Below are 14,123 nucleotides of genomic sequence, written 5' to 3'. Positions count from 1 at the left end.
CTTTTTGCCAAGCCAAGCGCTTGCTGACAGCACCTTCATCCAGAGCAGGGATTTGGGAACCTTTCCTGCTGCTGTCAGAGCCTCAAACAAACGAGCTGAGGGAGATTGGTGGCTTTACACAGCCACGAGCTGGGATAAAACAAGGAAAGACAATGACAGCACGAGGCACTGACCTTGGAATTCCTGCCATGGAGCACATGGAATATCCCCTGCAGTGCTGGTGAGATGTGTGAAGCTGGAGTGAAATTCCTGCTGTGCACTGCCTTTTCTTTGAGATCCTTCATTAACTCTGCCCTCTAAAAATGGTGTTCATTGTTTTCCCCAGCGAAACAGCAAAAATAACAGGAAGAAATGGATTTACAGCTCAAAAGTAGTCAGATAATAAATGTGATATTCTGTAAAACTGGCCAAATTCAATTAAATGCTTTTAAAAGTTTGTTTTACTCCATTTAATTTTCAGAATGTTGCCTTCTGCAGGTAATAACTGGGGAGGAGATTTTCTTTGGAAGGTGCCTGTGCACACTTGGGCTGGCTCTCAGCACAGGCACTCTGGACAGGCTGGTTAAAAACTGCTCCTGTACCCACAGCCCTTTAAAACAGTCTTTGCTTTGCCTCCAATTAAAATACTCCAACTGGCCAAAAGTCACAGGGAAAGCAGGAAAAGCTGGTAAATAGATTTTGGCTGAATGACATCCATTAAATCCTGGCTTTCTTCCAGCTTAGAAAGCAAAATGAAGGCAAAAGCTGCAAAGTTTTTGTTTCTCTGACAGGGCAGGTGAATGGAATAACCTCCTGCTCCTCTCTGGATGTGTGGCTGTGAAGAGCCACCACAGGATTTTGTCACCTGCCAGTCTCCAGCCCCCAGAGTGTCCCCTCAGGGCTGGCTCCTGTCACCTGTAGCCCTCCCACATCTCCTGTCACGGCAGTTCCAGAGCCACAACAGGGCAGGGGTGGCTTTTCCTCCCAGCACCCGATTCCTTCATCCCTCTTTTCCAGTTTCACAGAATCAGAATTCACAGAATCACCGGGTTGGAAGAGACCTTCAAGATCATCCAGTCCAACCCAGCCCCAACACCTCAACTATACCCTGGCACCCAGTGCCACATCCAGGCTTTGTTAAACACACCCAGGGGTGGTGACTCCACCACCTCCCCAGGCAGAACTTTCCAGAACTTTATCACTTTTTCAGTAAAAAACTTTTCCCTAACATCCAACCTAAATTTCCCTTGCTGTTTCCCTTGCTTGTGCTGTTTCACGGGTAAAATCCTGCTGCAGGAAAATGCACCTGCAGCAAGAGGCACAGCCTGGAGCAGGATGGAACCAGAAGGCTCCCAGTGCCTGGGAATGGCAGCCTGGTCCCCATCATATGACAGGAACATTCCTCAGACAGATGAAACTCGAGAGCTCTGCTGTTTGTCTGGCAGTCTCTTTTCTTTTCTGCCTGATTTGGATCTGGAAATATTCCATCCTCTGGTCAGGGGCTTATCTGATGGAAGACAACAGTGCGTGGAGTGAGCAAACAGGGCTGAGCTTGGCCTTTGTTCCTCCTCTGGTGCCCAGGGCCTGTCCTGCTCCAGGGCACAGGAGGTGGCCCAGGAACGTGAGCCACAGAAACCAGTTCTGATCACAAGGTGAGGGATCACTTTCTGTGGGAGTCTGGAGTCCAGGAGCTGTCCCTGTACACCTGAGTCCTTCCTTCCTTCCTTCCTTCCTTCCTTCCTTCCTTCCTTCCTTCCTTCCTTCCTTCCTTCCTTCCTTCCTTCCTTCCTTCCTTCCTTCCTTCCTTCCTTCCTTCCTTCCTTCCTTCCTTCCTTCCTTCCTTCCTTCCTTCCTTCCTTCCTTCCTTCCTTCCTTCCTTCCTTCCTTCCTTCCTTCCTTCCTTCCTTCCTTCCTTCCTTCCTTCCTTCCTTCCTTCCTTCCTTCCTTCCTTCCTTCCTTCCTTCCTTCCTTCCTTCCTTCCTTCCTTCCTTCCTTCCTTCCTTCCTTCCTTCCTTCCTTCCTTCCTTCCTTCCTTCCTTCCTTCCTTCCTTCCTTCCTTCCTTCCTTCCTTCCTTCCTTCCTTCCTTCCTTCCTTCCTTCCTTCCTTCCTTCCTTCCTTCCTTCCTTCCTTCCTTCCTTCCTTCCTTCCTTCCTTCCTTCCTTCCTTCCTTCCTTCCTTCCTTCCTTCCTTCCTTCCTTCCTTCCTTCCTTCCTTCCTTCCTTCCTTCCTTCCTTCCTTCCTTCCTTCCTTCCTTCCTTCCTTCCTTCCTTCCTTCCTTCCTTCCTTCCTTCCCTCTTTCTCTCTTTCTCTCTTTCTTCCTCTCTTCTTTATCCTTTCATTTTTCCCTTTTCCTTTATAACCAGTTTTCTCTCAGATGTCCAGAAGCAACACAACATCATCAGAGGAGGCCTTAGGCTGCTTCATTGGAGTGAAGACTTTGGGCCTGAGAACAATTCCTTATGCCTCTACAAACTTCCTGGGAAGCTTTGAGGCTTTAGTCCTGAGCTCTCCAAAGTCCTGTTGCAGTAAACCAGGATTAACTCACTCACTCAGTAAACCTGCTTTAATTCCCCTCCTGTCTTCAGACAGCTTGCAGCCTCTTTGGGGAAAGAAATATTCAGGTCAGGACTCAGGACTGCCAACTCCCACTCTTCAGCTGTCAACCAGGCCACAAAAATAATAGGGACCAGGAGATTCAAATAAATAAATAGATAAATAAAGAAATAATCAATTTGGTTCTCTTTGCTTTCTCAGTTTTGCATTTCTCGTGTTTTTTTCAACATTTATTTTGCTTTGAATAGATTTGCTCTCACTGAAGCATCAAACCAGCAGCTCAGTAAAGTGGCAAACCAGCAAACCCAGCCGGGAAATGCCTCCCTAAGTCTGTGTCCCCTCTCAAGGGGTGAAGCTCATCCTGAGCTCTGTTCCACATAGCCCAAAGCTCTCCTTCAGGATTTCCACCAGGCTGGGTGGGCATTGCAGAGAACCCCACCCCATCTGAACTCCAGTTCACTCATCCCTAAGGTGGGAATGCTCCAACAGGCCAAAATATTCAAATTTATCCCATTGTCCAAGTGGTTTAAGTGTTGCTTTTAAGTGTATAAAGCTTTGCATTAAAGGTGGGTACTGTTAGTCTGGGGTCTGGTTTTTGTTAATAAGAGGGAGGTGCAAGGGAGGCCTAACTGCATTTGCACCTGCTCAGTGCAAATGATCTTGAAATCCTGGAACATTTGGGTTGGAAGGGACTTTAACATCATCTCATTCCACCCTGTGCCATGGGCAGGGACACCTTCCACCATCCCAGGGGGCTCCTGTCCAAGCCCTGACCAGCCTGGCCTTGGACACCTCCATGGATCCAGGGCAGCCACAGCTGCTCTGGACAAGCTGTTCCCGAGATCTCACAGGACGGTGTAAAGGAATCCCTGGAGCCACTCAGGGGCTGTCCCACCCCCCCATGGACACCTGGACCTGTAGGGCTGTTTTCCTCAAGCACCTTCTCAGCTGGTCCAAGCAGAGCCTGGCTGGTGGCTCCTTGTGCACAGGGGGCTTTTGGTCACTGACTGCCATGGCAGAGCCTCAGGTTTTGGTCACTGACTGCCATGGCAGAGCCTCAGGTTTTGGTCACTGACTGCCATGGCAGAGCCTCAGGTTTTGGTCACTGATGGCCATGGCAGAGCCTCAGGTTTTGGTCACTGATGGCTGTGGCAGAGCCTCAGGTTTTGGTCACTGACTGCCATGGCAGGCAGAGCCTCAGGTTTTGGTCACTGATGGCCATGGCAGGCAGAGCCCCAGGTTTTGGTCACTGACTGCCATGGCAGAGCCCCAGGTTTTGGTCACTGATTGCCATGGCAGATCCTCAGGTTTTGGTCACTGATTGCCATGGCAGGCAGAGCCTGTGCTGCAGAGGAGCCCAGGCTGGACAGTCGCTCCTTTGTTCTGCTCTGGCCTTGAGCATGGGCAGGGATGACTCAGTGAGGTGATCTCTGTTTGCTCTCCGTGTGGGAAGAGCAGAGTCCATCGGGCTGGAGACTGAGATTATCCAGGTGAGAGGGTTCTGCTTCCCCTTTCTTGTTTGCCAGGACACAAAACACGCTGGGCTGCTCTCCCTGAGCTCCTGTGAGGGGTCAGAGAGGAGCTCAGAGCCTGGCTGAGGCAGAGCCACGTGAGGGAAAAAGGCAGCTGCAAAGCCTTCCATGGCAATGTGGGGGTGAGAGAGGGAGAGGATGGGCAGAATGGTGGAATAATTTGGGTTGGGGTGACATTAAAGCCCATCCAGTGCCTCTCCCTACCATGCCAGGGACACCTCCACTGTCCCAGGGTGCTCCAAGCCCGTCCAGCCTGGCCAGATTCACCTCATGGAGGCCGAGGGTTGGATCCACTCAGGTGATTTCCTGTGTCTTGTCCCTCCAGCCTTCCCTGCCCAGCAGATTCCCAGAGTTCAGGGCTGTTCCTGCAGCATCTGCTGAGAGATGTGAAAACAGAATTATGGGATGGTTTGGGTTGGGAGGGACCTCAAAGTCCATCCCATTCCACCCCTGCCATGGGCAGGGACACCTCCACTGTCCCAGGGTGCTCCAAGCCCTGTCCAGCCTGGCCAGATTCTCCTCATAGAGGCCGAGGGTTGGATCCACTCAGGTGAGGCCTCACCTGCAGAGCTGCTCCAGCCCTGGGCCCTGCACAGGAGGGACCTGGAGGTGTTGGAGAGGGTCCAGAGGAGGCACCAGGGTGATCAGAGGGATGGAGCAGCTCTGCTGGGAGAGCTGGGATTGCCCAGCCTGGAGAGGAGCAGCTTTGGGGTGGCCTCACTGTGGCCTCCCATGATTAACTGTAGGGGCCTACAGGGTGAGGAGACACTATTGACAAGGCCCTGGAGGGCAGGAGAAGGGGAAATGACCTCCAGCTGATAGAAAGTAGGTTTAGATGGGATATTGGGAAAAAATTCCTCCCTGTGAGGGTGGGGAGGGGCTGGGATGGAATTCCCAGAGGAGCTGTGGCTGCCCCTGGATCTCTGAAGTGTCCAAGGCCAGGCTGGAGCAGTCTGGGTCAGTGGAAGGTTCCCTGCCCATGGAAGGGGGTTTGGGGCAGGATGATGGTTGAAGTTCCTTCCAGTCCAGGCCATTCCATGATTCTGGGTCTGCCCACACCCCTCTGAATTCTGAGGACAGAGCCCTTGTGCCTGGCCAGCAGAGCCCTGGTGGACTCCAGCCAGCAGAGAATTGTGCTCAACCCCACGTAGGAGCAGGCAGAATTCCCCGTCCCTTGGGAAAAGGGAGCCAGCCCTCACGTACGACCAGGATTAACAATACCAGAAGCAACACCTGCAAAAAAACAAAAAGGCTCCTTAATTCATCATGATCTGCTTTGTGACTCGTGCTGTGGAGAACATTAAACACCTCGGACGTGCGCACACAATTACACAACAGGCGCCACGGCCAGAAATGGGCTGCAGGTGTGTTCTGAGGAGAATTCAACCTTCAAAAATCACTTTAATCCAGTTAAGGACTTACAAGAAGTTCGTGACTCTTGAGAAATCCATGACAAGGTCCCGTGCCTTCAGTTAACTCCCTGCAGCCTGCAATGGTTGGAGCTGCACAGCCTCCATCACCCTGGGGCAGGCTAATTAAAAAAACTGGAGATAACGAAGGGGGAAGATGAAGTAACTGATTTTTGGCCTTTCATTTCAAAGAAAAGGGAAGGAAGGAAGGAAGCCACACACTTGTAACACCAAACATGTCTGTGATCTTATAGCAAAAAGTGCTGCCAAGACGTAAAATATTTGTGATGAGGTTTCATTAGTCAGGCTCAGATGACAGACTGTGACCTGATTAAATACACAGCAAAAACAACTCAGCTGCTGCTTACTAAGGTAGTTTCAATCATCATTTCAGTGAGAAAAGATTATATTTACTTTATATTAAAGCCTGGTAGTACAAACATTGCATTTAAGCTGAGGAGCTGGTAATGAACAGCTGCAAGGGAGAGAACTTTTACAAACATTCAGGTCAAAAGCAACAATTGGATCATTTCCTTCAACAAAACACCAGAAAGCAAAACACTGAGGGCTGGTCATTGAGGAAGAGGAGGATTATTCACTTTGGAAATGTGTGAGATGACAGAGGCAAGCACAAGGGAAAGCTTTATACAAAGAAGAGCTTTTAAAGAGGAACGGAGCTTATCCAAGAGCGGATCCAAGGTCCTGGAAGGCCACAGAAAATGTTCTGTTGACTCCAATGGGTTTTGGATCACTCTGGAAGTGGAGAGGAAGGGATGGGGCTCCAGGGAGAGGCAGGCTGTGGGGACACTGGGATGCAGCTGGGAATAGATGGAGGAAGCCAAGGGCAGCGAAGGTGTGGAACACAGAGGTGAAGCCGTGTGCTTTTATTTGTATTCTGGAGAAAAATAAACTGCAGGAGGGCTTGGGGGAGGGGAATGGAGGCAGGAGGAAGGCAGGTGACTGAGCAGTGATACAATAGAGCCGTGGCTGCCTGTGCAATCCCCCATCCCTTCCCTGCTCCCAGAGGACAAGGATGTGGTGCTGGGGTGGATGGGGGCAGCAGAACCAGGCACAGAACCAGGCACAGAACCAGGCACAGTCCTGGCCCTCAGCTGCTCAGCTCTGTCTCAGGGTGGCTGAACGTGGGTCTGCTGGAGGAGACTCTGGTTACTCCTGAAAATCCCTGTTTGGTGCCTCAGTACCTTTCCAAATCTTGTTCACCACGAACTTTGGGACAAGGCAGAAGCAGAGCAGTGATTCAGGCCTGGATTTGTCCTGAGCTCTGCCAAGTGCTGCCCACACAACTCTCCTTTTACTTCCAACCCAGGCAGGACTCGTGCAGATCCTCAATGTAGGGGTGACATTCACTTTTTGCTGCTTCTTCTTTATTTGCACTGGGAGCATTTGTGTTAAATCCACCAGTATTCAACTACTAAATGTTGAGACAAACTTGCCATCCAGTTTTACCCCCTAGGAACAGGAAAACTGTTCACTTGGACTTTGCCCAGTTGTTTAGTGGATTCAAAAATTCCCAAGCCATCCGAGACCTCAAGGACACCTCTGTGAGCACCTCCAGGGGAAGAAGCCAGGATCAGTTTATTCCAGAATCGCTGAAGCGAGGGCAGAAACATCAAAAGCTTCTCCAGTCACTAAAGGAAATTGCATCCCATTCCCTTTCAAGTCTCCCCAAGACCTTCATCCCCTCACATTCCCTTCTTCCTGCCAGCCCTTTGTTGGGATGGAACTCTCTCTTCCATCCTGCTGGAAAGCAGAGTTTATTAAGAGCATTAACTCTGGAGATGGAGGGGTCACACATCATTTTCACGTGCGTCATGCTGAGAGAATGAGCTGAGATCAATGCTTGGCCAGCAGCCACTTGTTTTTAAAACCAGTTGTTCACAGTAATTTCTCTTAATTATTTATTTTTTTGCGAGGCAGGGATGCAGTCCAAGAATGCCCAGCTTATTTTTATTCATAGAACATTTAAAACACTGAATTGTCCTCCTTTCATCTCCACAGAATTTAAAAGGCACCGACCTAAATTTAATGACATAGCTCCTGTCTGATTTTGAGCAACTCAGATGAGCACCTGGGCAGGGAGATGTCCAAATCTTGCATGAATTCTTTCCCTGGAGGCCTCTTTCCTAACCTGGGGTGCCAACATGAGTTGAAATATTTGACTGAAGTGTCGCAAACAAGCAGCTGCCAAAAATTGTTATCAATTAGCACCATCCTACACTTAATAAGAGCCCAAACCCATCTGTTTGCAGCTCCCAATCTGTCTCAGAACGTCTGGAGATCCGGCAAAAATCTGAGGGGAAAGTTTGGCCTAAAAATGTTCAAAAAATCAGATCTTTTCAACAGCGAAATAGTTATTTACTAATGTTTATGTGATAAGAGTAACGGTAGTAAAATTCTCCTGTGGATTTAATTCCCGTGGAGATTAATGCAGATATATTTACTCATTTGTAAACTAACATAAATTATGAATATATAAATTACCTTGTCATGTTTATTGCTGGCACTGCCATGTATGAATATAAATTTATATCCAGATGATCCACTCCAGTTCTCTGTACTCTGTAACCCCTATTTTAACCCAGAAAAAGTTCAACTTCTCTAAAGCAGTTCTGCATTGACACTTGTAGCCTGAGTAATTTTGTCACTCCTTATTACAGCTGACTGAGTCAGTGGGTCCTTTTCTGGCAGAGATTTTTGGATTATTATTGGACAGAACCTCACCTGGATCATTCACTGCTCTGCCTCCTCCACTGACTCACCTGAGCCTGAAGCAAACATTACTAACAGAGGTGACAGGGCAGCAGAGGCTCTGCTCAGTGTTTATTCTGTCAGTGATTCACTGAGCAGATTCTGGGCTAAATACCCAGAATTAAAGCACAGCTTTGCCCCCAGCCCTGCTGACCTATTTTACCCCAAACATCCTGGAATTCTCCCATTCCTTGACATTCCACTGGTTTATTTCAGCTTTTACCAGCCAGACCATGAGCAGATGGAATTAGGACCAGCCCAACCATTCTATAACTCAATGACAGCTCCCATCTCCCTATTTATTGGTTTATTGATTGATTGTGTTAATCATTTCCTTTTCCCATTTTCAGGGAAGCCAATCCAAGCAGCGGTCGATCCCTGTCCCGATGTTTGGGGCAGGGACCCAGCAGCAGGAACTCCCCTTGCTGTAACACTCTGTGCCTTGGGTGTTGTGCAACACCTTGAGCAAACACTTCCTCCTGCAGGAGCAGGATAAAGCTGAGCCCGTCCCTGCCTCTCACTCCCAGCCCAGAGCAGCTCACGGACAGGGCCACGCTGGGATCGCCACATCCCCACCCCAGGAACCCCAGAGCATGAAAATCCTCCTCATTTCTGCTCTTCTGCTGCATCTCCTCCAACAAGGTACTGCACTTTTTGTTTTAGCCCTTCACCCAGTTTTGTTATGGATAATGCTGTATGAAATTTTAATTATTAACTGGAGATAATAGGGAGCAACGGCGAGTGAAAGCCTTTGGGAAATGGAGTTAGGGATATTTGGGATTTTCTGCTCATAGCAATTCACTGTAATTCTTTACTTAGAGCAGCATTTACTTGTTTGAAAGGTGGCCATAATTGCCTGAAGACACACAACTGGTTGGTTTTGTGAGCCACTAAAGCAATACTTACCCTGAAAGGGAGAGGCAGTTTATCCAGTCACACCAATTTATCAGCATTTTGGCCATAAAATAAACAGATTTCTGTATGAATTCAATTGCAATTACCTGATTGAAAGTATTGATCACCCTTTATTTATCTGCATGATTCTTCAGGTTATGTTCAAATGACTCCACCTGAACAGATCCCACTTTTTTTCCCCCAACAATTTCTTTTGATTCCTGTCAACAGGGAATGGAATTTTTCAGGGCTTGGCCTGCACAAAACATGTACAGCATTTATATCCATAATTAAACATAGAATTAGCATTCAGGCACAAATCTATAATTTGGTTTTTGCACAGAATATCCAAAAATGTGCACACCATTAAGGTGTTACCATTTTTGCCTTGACAAAACCACACTTTCATTGTCAATAAAATCCTCCTTAATGATTTTTTGTGCTGGTTGAAGCCCTTGGAAAAGCACACAATTATTTGTTCTTGTTACAAGTTGTTGTAGGAGGCCCAAGCATTTCCTTCCTCCTTCAAGCTTGAGACAAAGCCTGAAGGCAGCAAAGACAATGCACTGATTAAGAAACTCGAAGAAAGGATTCATTCCAAACAAAACCAACCAGTTTTCCTCGAAATTCTGTCTGGATCAGACTGCAGGGAAGGGATGAGTTTAGTCCTGAGCGTCCTTTAAACCTTGCCTTAACTTGAACTCTCTGGGCTGGAGTTGCACAAAGGTGTGGAGAGATAAAATTGGGGATCTGTGTTCCAAGAGGCCTGAAACATTCTGGATTGCTGCACAAGGACACACTTGAGGCCTGTGCAGAGAAATCTGAAAAGCAGCAGATTTTTTTGGAAAATAAACATAATTAGTTGCTTAAAAAAAAAACAAACAAAACACCGTTGTGAGTGGCAGTAGTAAAGTTACACCTGGTAGCTGCTCCCAGCACGTGCTTGGTGCAACAGCTCAGCTGCCACAGGATCCCTGTGCACTATTAATCAACAGCTTTATCAAGATACAACCAGGTTTGCTCTGCAATTACTTTTGGAAAGGGTTGAATCAAATAAATCAGTGATAAAAGAATGGATCTGTTTGTTTTACTGCCACAATTTGCACGAGGATGTGCTCTCCTGTTCCAGAGAGAAAATTACAGTAATTGGAGGCCTCTCTCCTGGAAAAACTGGCCTGGGGCAGGAATTACCGTGGGAGGTGCTTTGCTCCTTTGTTTTTGTGGGATTTCATTGGCTTTCTGGGCAGCTGAGGGGGGTTTTTGTTGTTGGTTTATTTTGAAATACAGGCCCTCAAGGATTCACCAATTCAGATGAAATTCCCATTTGTAGGTTAAAGAGTTCAGGGTATCCAAAAGCTGCTGTTGCCTTGGTGCAAACCAAGCATCCTTTTCCTGACTCTGTTTTACCAAAACCTGGCCCCAGCTGCCAGGATGGACTGCAGGGTGTACCCAGGGCAGGCCCCAAATTGACTTTGCTCCACATTTGCTGAGCTTCAGAGCAGAAAACAAAAAGAAATTCTTTATATCAGCCTTGCATTTCCTCACCCAGCTCTTTACAACTCCTCCAGACCTATAAGACCACTCAAAATGGTGTTAAGAAACCTCCTGGACTCTTGCACCATCAAGATTTTCCTGATTTCCTCCCTGTCTCCCATTATTTTACCTGGCCATGTCCAAATGTCTCGCCCAGCCTTCTGCTGTCCCTCCTTCAACCCAACTCAAGAGGTAAAAGTTGTAATTATTTATTACCACCCTCTCTTAGAGTTCTGCCGCAGTTATTTACGTGCCAGAGCCTTCCAAAGCAGGATCCTTGTTGCAGACCTGGCATTGTGTAAGTTTATCTGCTGGTGCAGAGGCAGTCTGGGCCTGTCTGTCACGTGCTGAGATTTGGAGATTGCTCATTCCACAAACCCAAATCCATCCGTTCATGTCACTGGGAAATGCAGAGGGAAAGGCTGCACTGGCATGGCTGGCTGGCTGTTGGGACTTGAACTGCTCAGAGCTGGGGGAAGAAACACAAAGGGAACTGCAAGAAATGTTTGGACACCTGGAGGTTGACAGGGAGGGCAACTCCTCCAAAATGCACCAAAATGGTGTTGGATCAGGCGATGGGGGCAAAGCAGGGGAGCACAGGGTGCTGCAAGAACCCAAAGAATCACCTGGCCAGCCATAAAATTGGGTGTTTAATAAATTAAAATGGTGTTTTCATCACTCTCCAGGGAGCAGCAGGGAGAAGTTCTCTGGAGCTGAACAATATGAAATCGTTTACCCGCAGAAACTGCACGCGGTGCACAGGAGAGCTGCAGGAACCAGCTCAGAGGTAGGAGATCAAATTTTGGGTGATTCTGGAGATGGGGAAGGATTTCTGGAACTAAAACACCCTTGGGATTCAAGGGTAAGAGAATTTGGACAAATATTCGCTCTTCCAAAAGATGAACATGGAGAAGCGATGTGGTGTTCAGTGAGGAGGAGCTGAGGTGTCCTCAGAGAAGAGAACCCCTAAGGCCATCTCTGAACTTGTGTCTCTGCCAAGATGTGGGGTTTGATACTACTCAGAGTTTTAATTACCTGTGGACACTTGAATTTGGCTTAAATGAAACCAATAATTAAAAGCAGCAATTCTGTGCAATTCCAGAAGGTGTTGTGGAAGTGTCTGAACCCTCAGCCCTTTCCCAAGCACGCAGGATTTGTGCTTCTGGAGGCAGAAATGAATTTGCAAAGTCAAATTTGCTCCTCTAATTAAAACCCCTCAAACAGAGCGACCTCCTGCTTATCCTGCTCCTGGCAGAATCCTTGTTTTGGTGAGAGGAGGAGGAAAAGAACACGGCTGGCATTCCAATAACACCACTGGTGAGGCCAGGAGCTGCAGCAGAGCATTTTCTGACACTTGAATCTGTTTACAGAGCACATATGATGACATAGTGAAGTATGGGATCAAAGCCAATGGAGAGGAAGTGGTGCTGCAGCTCCAAAAAAATCGGTAGGTTCAGCTCAGCTCTGCCCTTATTCTCACTGGGAGCCACTGCAGGGTGTTCCTGCCAAAAACCAGCAATCAGGGCCCTGTGAAACAGAAGGGGTTTGGTAAATGCAACATTTCAATGGCAAGGAAAGAAAAGGGGAGGGAAAGAATCCTGTCACTGTTTTGGGAATATGGAAGAAGTGCTTGGGATGAGACATTGCCATGATGGAGGGGACTTCACCTCCTGCTACCACTCTGCTCCCCCATTTCCTTTCTAAATTGTTAAATCCAATGCATATTTGATATTTTTCTATTATTTCACAAGTTTTCTGTGACCATGAATAGTCTTTGGGTTATAGAATTGTGGCTGAAGTGACAGGACAAGGGGGTTGGTTTTAAACTGAGACAGAGAGGGTTTAATCTGAGGATTAGGAAGAAATTCCTCCCTGGGAGGGTGGGGAGGGGCTGGGATGGAATTCCCAGAGGAGCTGGGGCTGCCCTGGATCCCTGGAAGTGTCCAAGGCCAGGCTGGAGCAATTTGGGACAGTGGAAGGTTCCCTGCCCATGGAAGTGGAAGAGCTTTCAGGTGCCTTCCCACTCAAACCATCCCATGATTCTAGGGCAGGCTCAATGATCTTGGAGGTGTTTTCCAACCTTAATCATTCTGTGGCTCTATATTTTATATATCTCTATATTATAGACAGATATAGAGAGAGATAAATTATGATGGGTAGATAGATAGATAGATAGATAGATAGCTAGATAGATAGATAGATAGATAGATAGATAGATAGACAGATAAATAGATAAATTGATACAGATGTTTACCTTAGCACTACTTCTCTTGAACCTGGAGTTACCAAATATAACCTGGCATTGACCGAATCTTCCTGGAAATGGAAAGTCTGGCTCCAGCAGAACATTAACACACACTCCAACAAGTCTGGGTTAATGGGTGCTTTTCCAGAGGCTGTGCAAATACAGTAGTGCCATAATCAGTTCATGTTAAAGATAGTCTATAATTAACTGCTCGCCCCTGTTTTAATCTAATCCAAATATTTGGAGTGGAGGGAGGGAAATGTGTTGTACTAAATTCTGTTGTTTGAAGAGAAATGGGATTGTGGCGGTGGAAGAGAGTTGCCCAAACAGGAGTCACTGCAGATGTGCTGCTTTTAGGAAGATGTAAAAAGGGCCAAAAAAAAAAATAAAATCAATATGTAATTATACATTTGTATCCAGATCTGCCAGGAGATGAGTTCATCCCATGCAATCAGCACACTTTAATTGCTTTCTTCCTTTAGGAAAGTCTTTTTGTTTGAGTAAGGATTATGAGCAAGCAGAATTCCCCTCCCTGCAGCTTTTGCTTCCCGAGTTTCTCCGATACTAAGAATAACCTGAGTAATTGTTTGAATTCCCCACATACTCGCTGTGCTGTGTCATCACCTCACTTCTACATGGCAACAATTTATTTCCTTGGAGTAATGACTGCTTGGCTCTTGCAGGGATCTCCTGGCTGGGGATTATTCTGAAACTCTTTATTCTGCTGACGGCCGACAAATAACGACAACTCCTCGCATCAAGGTAATACAGGAAGGGTTTCTCCCTTTTGCTTCCAGTCTTGAGGTCCATGAGATTCATGGATCTGTGAAATAATGGGAGACATGAGACAGAAAGGAAAGGTTTGAAATCCAGGTTTGAAGCCATTTAGGGTGAAGGATGGGAAAGTTGGGGTTGGTCACTGGTGCCTGTTGGGAATCAGCTCCACGGTTTGGCTTCCAAGAAGGCACCACTCCGTGGCTGCTGAACAATGTCTGGGTTGAATTCCAGCCTTGAGTGGGAGCCAGGGCCATCCCAAAGCTTTCAAGCTCCCGACTCTGCCACGAACCCTTGGCTCCACCTGCCCAGCCCCGTGACTCCATTCCTGCCCGATCCCAGGGAGATCCAGCCCGATAAGGCCCCGTTTCCTCCTGGCTCACGTTTCCAGCCACGCTCTGTGAGCCCAGCTGCCTCCTCTGAGCCCTGACAAA

General features: G+C 47.5%; 1 protein-coding gene across 1 annotated transcript in view; it reads left to right on the top strand.

The window, feature by feature from the left end:
- Positions 1-8,741: 8,741 nt before the first annotated feature.
- LOC134428537 (zinc metalloproteinase-disintegrin-like batroxstatin-2) overlaps positions 8,742-14,123 on the top strand; it is a 30,625-nt gene continuing 25,243 nt past the window's right edge. The window contains exons 1-4 of the mRNA XM_063175305.1: positions 8,742-8,885; positions 11,357-11,457; positions 12,041-12,117; positions 13,599-13,677. Of these exons, the coding sequence (XP_063031375.1) occupies positions 8,837-8,885; positions 11,357-11,457; positions 12,041-12,117; positions 13,599-13,677 (306 nt within the window). The 5' untranslated portion in view covers positions 8,742-8,836. The remainder of the gene's footprint in view (positions 8,886-11,356; positions 11,458-12,040; positions 12,118-13,598; positions 13,678-14,123) is intronic.

The sequence above is a fragment of the Melospiza melodia genome, chromosome 23, assembly GCF_035770615.1.
Source record: "Melospiza melodia melodia isolate bMelMel2 chromosome 23, bMelMel2.pri, whole genome shotgun sequence".
NCBI lineage: Eukaryota > Metazoa > Chordata > Aves > Passeriformes > Passerellidae > Melospiza > Melospiza melodia.
This window is presented reverse-complemented; position numbering and strand designations above follow the sequence as displayed.